Source organism: Miscanthus floridulus, chromosome 7 (genome assembly GCF_019320115.1).
Source record: "Miscanthus floridulus cultivar M001 chromosome 7, ASM1932011v1, whole genome shotgun sequence".
NCBI classification, from domain to species: Eukaryota; Viridiplantae; Streptophyta; class Magnoliopsida; order Poales; family Poaceae; genus Miscanthus; species Miscanthus floridulus.
The window spans coordinates 100,421,783-100,431,016 of NC_089586.1; the positions used below are offsets into that span (position 1 = coordinate 100,421,783).

The 9,234-nt window shown below is 45.1% G+C and overlaps 1 protein-coding gene across 2 annotated transcripts; it reads right to left on the bottom strand.

The window, feature by feature from the left end:
• Positions 1-1,726: 1,726 nt before the first annotated feature.
• Positions 1,727-5,019, bottom strand: LOC136467438 (uncharacterized). Of its 2 annotated transcripts, none has more exons than XM_066466145.1 (3): positions 4,323-5,019; positions 2,461-2,558; positions 1,727-1,792 (listed from the first exon to the last, which is right to left on the bottom strand). In XM_066466145.1, exons 1-3 carry the CDS (start codon positions 4,545-4,547, stop codon positions 1,762-1,764), a joined length of 354 nt encoding a protein of 117 aa, XP_066322242.1. In that variant the 5' UTR covers positions 4,548-5,019; the 3' UTR covers positions 1,727-1,761. The 2 variants fall into 2 exon arrangements, with proteins under 2 accessions (XP_066322242.1, XP_066322241.1); XM_066466144.1 differs by having other exon boundaries at positions 1,733-2,240.
• Positions 5,020-9,234: the final 4,215 nt, after the last annotated feature.

The following is a 9,234-nucleotide window of genomic DNA, read 5'->3' on the forward strand; positions in this document are numbered from 1 at the left end:
GAACTTCGCTTCGACTGCGTATGACGCGCGGGACCGGTGTCACAGCGGGGTCAGCTGTCATGCTGTCATGGACGACGGAACGGCTTGTGTTGGGTGCCGTGGCCGGAGCCAGTCTCCACAGGTAGGGGAGGCACGCGGGGCCCGCCGCGACGGTGTGGGCGTGTGGGCAGGGCGAGGACATGAGGTGCGCGCCGGGGAATCGTCCAAGATTTGGCAGTCGCCACTGCCATGCCGCCACGCGAGCGGGACAGATCGATGTCAGAATCATACGTACGTTCTCATCTACCAAACAGGCCAACCACGGAAAGAGCGATGAGAGAGAAGGACCACGCATGATGCACCCACCATCTCCGAGAGGTTGTGTGTTTCTGCAGCGCCGCTCCTCTTGCCGGGCGGGGCGCGCCGGCCTCGCGCAGCGATAGATCATCGTTGCCGGCGTCTAATCGTCTGCCACTGCTGCCTAATAGAAGGCGTGGATTCTAAAATGTCGGTGTATGCATTTGTGGTTTCGGGATTGTATGGATCGGGACGGGCAAGAAGAAATCTCTCACATGTGAAAGTATTATTCTACCCTTCTAAATTAATTAGGAGCCGGTTCCTGGCCCACCGATTTTTGGTTCCGGGCCACATCTTAAGTTCCTCTGAATTGGTTCCTCCTAATTTTTAACCACTTGATCTAACCAAACGAAGGGCTATCATTATTTTCAAGCACAGTAAAATTTCTCATAGGATATATCCAATCTAATAAGTCATGTCTCATTTTAGATATTTCATTTTTTTTCAATAACAGATAAAAAGTTTGCAGTACAACTACAAGCAATATCTGCTGAGCAAGAAATTAGGTGCTCGCCATGAAACTGCTAATGTCAGGCAAGAGCTGTGCATGCTAGTTGTGGCTGTCCACCAAAAGATGCTAGTCAACTATTTGATGAATACATATATTCATGAATAAATGTCCTCCTCTGGAGGTACATAAATTTCTGTTATGCAAATAAAAAGTAGCGCATGTAGAATGTAAATAATCAAGATTATTTTTCTCACAACTATGCAGTTGATTACTTATAGGAGGAATTCCTTGTGTGCCATTAAAAAAGATCGCAATGCCCTGTGAGCACCTGGAAAAGTTCAGCGGTCTTCAGCGCTACTGCTCCAACTTTTTTATGCCCTCCATGCCACTGCCGTCAGTTTGGGCTCTAACGGTGTCAAAGTGCAGGTGTGAAAAGTCAAAAATACCCTGTTGTATAAATATGTCATTAATTTTTTTGAGCATCTTAACGACTTCAAATGAAAAAACTCAAAACTAGAAAGTTGTAGATCTCGTCGAGATCTATAATTTTCATATAAAAATTATCTTCATTTAATTCCGCAAAAAATATGATTTGATATGATTAATATATCTTAGAAAAATCATTTTTTTTTTTGCGGAATTAAATGAAGATAATTTTTATATGAAAAATTATAGATCTCGACGAGATCTGCAATTTTCTAGTTGAGTTTTTTCATTTGAAGTCGTTAAGATGCTAAAAAAATTAATGTCATATTTAGACTTAAGGGTATTTTCGACTTTTCACACCGGCAGTTTGACACAGTTAGAGCCCAACTGACGGCAGTGGCATGGAGGCCACAAAAAAGTTGGAGCAGTGGCGCTGAAGACCGCTGAACTTTTCTAGGGGCTCACAGGGCATTGCGATCTTTTTTAATGGCACACAAGAATTCCCCCTTACTTATATGTCATGCACAATCATGAAAGATTATTGAATGTCATGCCAAGTCAATTATCAGCCCTGCGCACCTTCCCATATTTATAAGAGACAAAACACAGACAAGGGGGGTAGCTGTACTTCTTGTTCAAGAAAATATGATTCTACAATCTACATTAGATAATTTATAAATACAACTAAAAATCTGTCCATTTAAGTGCTTCATTCAGTTATAGCATCTTTACTAATATAAACCATGTAGCAGCTATATACATACAATAATTTAGAACTTATAAGTCATCCAATAACAAAGACTAGAAATTCTGGAGGCCTTGATGATTAAGCTATCACTTAACTCATTGGTATACGCACTGATACCTTTTTTTGAAAATAACAGGAGGAGTTTCCCCCTACTTGTTAAATAGAAAGAAGAGTGTGTGCGGAAAAGAGAAAAAAAAAGGTAGACCCAGTGCCAGAGGCTCCCACATGAGTGGGCTCTGGGGAAGGGAAAAACCGAGGCAAGCCTTCCCCCCGCAAAATCTGCGGAAAAGAGAAAACAAAAAAAAACACTGATATCTTGTGAAACACTAACTGATATGCCTGCATGTTCTTTGCATCAAATTTCATTGACAATCATACAAAAGGGAATCGTACAAGTAATTCCCTCTGCCTCTGAGAATAGGCAATTTGGTTGAAGGAGCGATGGTACATTTGCAGACATGGAAGTAAATTAACTATAGAGCATGCATTATGTACTTACTGGGCATCATCTTTTGAATGGAAGGCCTCAGAACTATAATTCATTGTAGGAATTGCAGCAACGGCAAAAGGATCCAACCCACAGCGGGAGCGTTCAATCTATTGAACAAAGCAAAAGGAACCATGTCATCTTTTAACACAAAGTCTTGTCTGGATTGCTGTAAGTAAACTGACACCAATGATCACCTAGCAGAAACATAATGCTTGCGAGTTGTGACACAAACCATTTAGTAATTTAAACCCCTCATTGTTTAGTCATCTCAAGCATCTCTTTGAAAACAATGAAACAAGCAAATTAAAAACGACTTAATCTGAGTGTGCAGGAGCATGTTAGAGTGGCTTTCTAGAGGGTTATCTTCAAACTTTCAGATACCCAAGTTAAACATTGGTTGAAGTACATTCCTTTGTCATAGATAAATTTGCATAAAGATTTTGTTTATCAGTATTCTCTCAGATAAAGAAAGGGGCATACATAATGTGCATATCATGCCCTTTAGCTATGCAAAACCACATCCATACGAATGGATGGGATTTTTTTAAGAAAAGGGGACTTTTATTCTGGCTTCTGCACGAGTTATTCACTCAACCACTAATGCATGGGATATGAAAGAAAGCATAGAACATTGAGAAATAGTCAAATGGAAAACCTAATGTGCATGCTTAGTTAGTTAATTTTTCAAAAGAAAAAACCCTTGCATTTGCATCTTCCACTTTCAATTACAACTGGAAGCTAGCACAACTGTAAAGGACTGATAGGACAAAATGCTGGCAGAATATGGACCTAAGTCCTAACTTATCACTAAAAGACTAAGATAATTTTGTATACACCATATTCACAGTTGAGAGAGATGATACACATACGAACCAGCCTATCAATTGAAACGACAAAATAATAATATGCTTGATAGTATCGCCCATGGTTCAGACAAATCAGAAGATAGGATAGAACCACGTACTGATGCCTAAATTTTGAGGGTGAAAATACTGCCAGATATTCAAATGTACAGTGTACCAAATCAAATCATCTTTGATAACCACACTGCTAGTCCAAAGGCCATAACTTACAGGGCTAAAAATACCATTTTTAAATATGACAATCTAAACACCTGCTGTGAATGTTCTCGATATGGAGATCATGAATATAATGGTAAGTAACATGGTATTACATGACTAATCCAATCGACTTTGGCCCATCTCGGACTGAATTATTTGGCCAAGATGGACTGTTTTCATAGTCTGTAGACACTGTGGTTATGTTTTTCATGTCAATGAACTTGCAACTTCATTAAGAATCTGTACAATGTAGAGACTAAAAGAGTTGATGCAATATGTGACTAGCTAGAAGAACCCTGCAGACAAAATGAAAGCAGCATCTCATTCAAGTAAATAGCATCTCCAGTTATTAGTGAGAACTGAGAAGGCAGTTTGATTAGTTCCTAATGCATCTTTGCCATGATATTTCCCTTCTACATCTTCTATAGTTCTATCAGCTGCTGGTGGTGGCCTTCGTAAGTATTCGTTGCTAATTTTGTCAAGATATTTACTTTTCGGCCAAAACAAAGCCAACTTACAAGTCACATCACACAAATAATGCACATGCGACCTCGAGTTCAGTTTTAGTTGTAGCCCAATAAACACGACTCCTGTAAAACAGCAATGTGACTGACAAGATCGAACGGTGTTCCAGTGTGTAAAATAAAAAGAAGTATTCAGTGAGGTATTTTCCTGAACCTAATTGGCCCCGTGCATGACTTGGGATCACCGGATCACTACACAACTCAAGGGTCGCTTCCGTGCTTCACAAACGTAACTGATACACACACGCTAGCAGAATAGCAGAGTAGCAAGGTACTGGGCGCTCACCGTGCGGTCGAGATCCGCGACGTTGCGGAACTCGACGTCGAAGTCGAACGGCACGGGTGGCTGCGCCAGCGCCCGCGCCGCGGCGACCGCGGCCGCGTCGGCAGCGTCGGCGTCGGCACGCGCGGCGCGGCCGCAGATGAGGCGTGCGCAGACGAAGACGATGAAGGTGGCGCTCATCCCGAAGCCGATCACCGTGGTCACCAGATTCAGCCCGGACCCCAGCATCTCCACCGCCCCTTCCCTTCCCTTCCCTCGCCGCGCCGCCACGGCCGCACAGTACCCCCTCGCCTCCCCCCCACGGCACGCGACGGACGGATTAAGCAACGAGCGGCTGCTGCGGTTGCCGGGGCGGCGTATAAGAGCGGCGCGGCGGGCGGCTGGGGTCGGGCAGCAGGGGGCTGGTGGCCATCGGCGCGGGGTTTGGGATTTGTCCTGGGATTTGCGTGGGCCGCTGGCAAGGAATGATGCGCCGCGGCGCGGGCGGCGGGAGTTGGCGGATTCCGGGAGTTTGTGAGCGAGGTCCTGGGAGAAACAAGTATCTCCCTCGTCTCGTCTCGTCTCGTCTCCCCCTGTGCGTGACCTGCGAGTGTGGGGGTGCCTGCCTTGCGCTGCGCGATGCTACTCGCCTGGGCCTGCGACGACGCCGGATCTGCTACAGTGATGCTGCTGTTTTTCTGGCGACTGGGCCTGGCCCTAGGAACTTCGCTTCGACTGCGTATGACGCGCGGGACCGGTGTCACAGCGGGGTCAGCTGTCATGCTGTCATGGACGACGGAACGGCTTGTGTTGGGTGCCGTGGCCGGAGCCAGTCTCCACAGGTAGGGGAGGCACGCGGGGCCCGCCGCGACGGTGTGGGCGTGTGGGCAGGGCGAGGACATGAGGTGCGCGCCGGGGAATCGTCCAAGATTTGGCAGTCGCCACTGCCATGCCGCCACGCGAGCGGGACAGACTGTCTCTGAGAACCGTGACTTAAAATATAATAGCATGTTCGGTTGGTTGGTTCGTATCGTTGCTGGTTCATAAAAAAGTACTGTTGGTTGATTTATGTGAGAGAAAAATATTATTTTGGCTGGAAATTTACGATCGTTTACGACGAGCCACAGCCAAACGAACAGGCTGTAAGTCGTCTTAGATAGACAAAAAAATTAATATTTATTTTTGATCTTCTCCAATAACAAAATCTAAAAGACAACTCTCTTCGTAAATAGATCTTCAGAAGAGAGGATACTTAGATTTATGTTATGTCTCTTCTAACATCTAAAATAGGTCTTTTATATAGGTACATTAGAGGCTATAGGTATTATGTTAGAGATCCATTTTAGTTTTAGGTTTCATAATGGGTCTTCTATTGAAGACACCTTTAGGTGTTTGGTACAGTTCATGTCAGGACGATGGACAAATCTATTTTTTCTCTCTCCAAAAACTTGGGGAGTTTAGTTCCACCTCCTAAACTTTAGTCGATGTCCCATCAGATGTTTGACACGTGCATAGAGTATTAAATATAGATTATTTATGAAACTAAATGCACAGATTGAGACTGTTTTGCAAGACGATTTTTTAAGCATAATTAGTCTATGATTTGACAATGTGATGCTACATTAACATGTGCTAATGACGGATTAATTAGGCTTAATAAATTTGTCTCGCGAATTATTGACGGATTCTATAATTTATTTTTTTATTAGTATCCAAACACCTCATACGACACCCCGTATGACACCTCCTAAATTTTAATCACTGATCCAAACACCCCTACCTAAATCGCAAGTTCGGAGCTGTCGGGTTCCAGGATTTAGATTAGAACCGGATGATTTTTTCTTTTCAAACCCTATATTTGAGTGTATTGTATTGTTACGGCCCATTTGATAATGGGAATTAAAGAGACTAACGATAATTTACTTCTCTTTTTATAACTTTGTGATTTTATGCTCATAATTTTAGAATACAACTATTGTTGATTTGTCGGTGAGTTTGTCCCTATTTTGGATAGAGGTTAGTTGTGAGATTAAACGAGTTAAAAACAAAAGAAAAACATAAACATTGGGAAATGACCGCACTATCCTTTATCCTTACCTTTCACCGCCAGGCCAACGAGCGCCCTTTGGCCACCGGATAGCAAGCGCATGGGGCAGCTGCATAGGCGTGTGGCTAGTGGCGTGTGGACGTGGATGATGGGGTCGGCGGCAAAGGCGGGCGAGCGAGCAGCTCAGTGCCCTGTTTGCTTGGCTGATAAGCCATGACTGAAAGTACTGTTGGCTAGTTTATTGTGATAGAAAAATACTGTTCATTGGCTGAAAAACACGGCTTATAAGCGACGCAGTTGGATAGGCGGGCAGGTGAGCGACGGTGGCGACCGGGGTGGGGGAGTTGATATGAGCCGGCCGCTCGGACAAAAGTCAAGTACCCATAATTTTCCACTGCGCATGGTCGCGTCCGTCTCATGGCCAATGCCTTCCACTCCATTAGCCCCCCCCCCCTCCCCCCCCACGTATTTATGGACGCAAGCGTCCAGCCCATCCCATGTTGCTCTCGTAGCCCACTCCTTCCACTACTCCATTGGCGGTCCACCCTCACGCATGGAAGAGCGCAGCACGCACGTAGCTCCCAGCTCGTGTACGGAAGAGCGAGTATATCACGTGAACGCATAGCGAGGAGGAAGAAAAAATATCTTATAAAAAATAATATAAAATATGAACAAAAATAATATGTGGGAGAGGATGAACATTACACTAACGGATCATTTGGATCCTTTCATTTTAAAAGAATTAGAATCTATTTGACAGATTAAACTATTCGGCTTGGAATTTAATATCTCATAAATTTTCTAGGTTCACGTATAAGTTTATCTTAAATTTATAGTGTGAGAGATGAAAATTGATTCTATAGATCACCATGATATGTTTTTACTCTTCAACTTATAGCACGTTCTTCAACACACTTTTCTATAGAAATACAACATATAAGTATCTCCCTTATGACTAATAATAATATACAAATATATTTTATATATAAACATATAAAAAATAGAATAAAAAAGATAGTAATCTAAATTAACATGAGTAAGATAACGGAACCTAAAATTATCGAAGAACATCATATGAGTGCTACTTGAACAACCTAAAATATGTCATAGAACATCTCACGAGTGTTAGTGTCAGGTTTATAAACCCGGGGTCCCTCGCGGACCGGCTTCCCAAACAAAGGCTCGTCCCAAGCACACAACGCGTAACTCATGGGTCGGCCCAAGTATCTAAACAACAGGCTAGAAGAGCGATCCAATCACCGACCGGAGGTCTGGTCGAGGAGGAGCGACGTTCGTTTTCTGACTCCAGCCCACCTCTCCGACCAGAGGGCTCACTTCCGACTCTGGCCCACGTCTCCGACCAGAGTACGCAAAAACCCTTCTCACTGCTCGTCTCCGACTGGCGCGATTAGAACTGACTGGGACCAACCGACCGGGAATGCCCGCTCAGAAAGGACTAGGGAACGAACGGAGAAAGCAAGGCAGAGTGCATAAGTCAAACCACGATACCAGGGACCGTACCCTGTACACCTACAGAAACAGTATTATGCAACCTCCCTGACACGAATAGTGTTGTAGGCGCCGATATTTTCCTTTACAGTATTGTGGGCGCCATTAACTCCCATACAGTAAGCCCCCCAAGCCTCTGGGCATCAACAGTGTTGTGAGCACCGACTTTTGCCGTACCAGACGAACATGGTAAAAACCCCTTGCGTACCTCAGGTACCAACAGTGTGGCAGGCGCCGACGTCTGCCATGCCCGAACAAAACAACGTAACCTCCCACGTGGATCCGACATCCAACAATGTTGTGGGTACCTACCATCATCATATACCCGCCGACGTGGGCAACAAGACTTAGGAGCATACATACCCTCTCCCTCTCATTTGTAAGGCCATCCACTTTATCTATAAAAGGGGATGCGCTCTCTCCCAACATTCAAGTTAATCCAGGTCGATTCAAGTGCCTCTAGATTCATTAGATCGATCAAGCTAACTAGCTCATAACCACAGAACCGCCAGGTTTGGACCTTAAGCACACGCTTGAACACTTAGCTCATAGCGAAGCTCCTATCGCTCTCAACCCTTTCGATCGGAGCCGGCCGGACCTCTTGTACCCTCCATCTTTCTCCTTCTCGTTTGTAACCCCACTATAAACTTCGAGCACCTGGGCTCAGGAATAAAGTCACCGACCGACTTAAACTGGACGTAGGGCACGTTGCCTAAACCAGTATAAACCCTGTGTCATTGAGTGCTAGGCCACCTCCGATCACAAGGTGCGACAAAACTATAAATATTTACTTGTTGGTCACTTTCTGCACCGACAATTGATGTCGTCTGTGGGGAACACATTGTACGTTCAAGACTTTTTGGTCATCGGATGGCCCACTTTTCCGCCATCTTCGCCATGGCGGGCTCTGGCGATACGATTCGCTTCGGCTCACTGGAGTTTCCCATGCTCCCACCTGTTGGGATGTGGGTTCCACCCGTCTTCGAGCCATCCTAGGCCTTCCTCCTCGGAAGTCTGGACTTCGTTGCCGATCGGCTCGGCGTACTACACCTCCACGAGGAGGCACTTGTTCCGACACCCGTCGGAGGGGCGCCCTCCATTGACTCCGGGACGCATGACTTCGACGACGTGGCATCCACGCTTCATTTCGAGCAAACTCTCTGCTCAAACCCTGCTATGAGCAATATGCATACTGTTATTTACTCTCTATTTACTATCTCCCGCCGATTATCCGGAGGGACCATATTTACCGCACCACAAACACCATACGATCGGTTCCCCTATGGCCTCATGCCCCCCACGAATGCGTGTGCTCAGGGGCTCCGAGGGACGTTGTTGTCATCCCCCCTCACATCTGAATTCATGGGAATGGCGAGCTAT

Bases quoted from the DNA above. Each gene is read 5' to 3' on its own strand.
- LOC136467438 (XM_066466144.1), bottom strand. From the start codon at position 4,547: ATGCTGGGGTCCGGGCTGAATCTGGTGACCACGGTGATCGGCTTCGGG. The intron at 2,559-4,322 runs GTGAGCGCCCAG...TTTGTTCAATAG, and splicing joins TCGCGGATCTCGACCGCACG to ATTGAACGCTCCCGCTGTGG. The intron at 2,241-2,460 runs GTAAGTACATAA...TCTTTTCCGCAG, and splicing joins CATTCAAAAGATGATGCCCA to ATTTTGCGGGGGGAAGGCTT.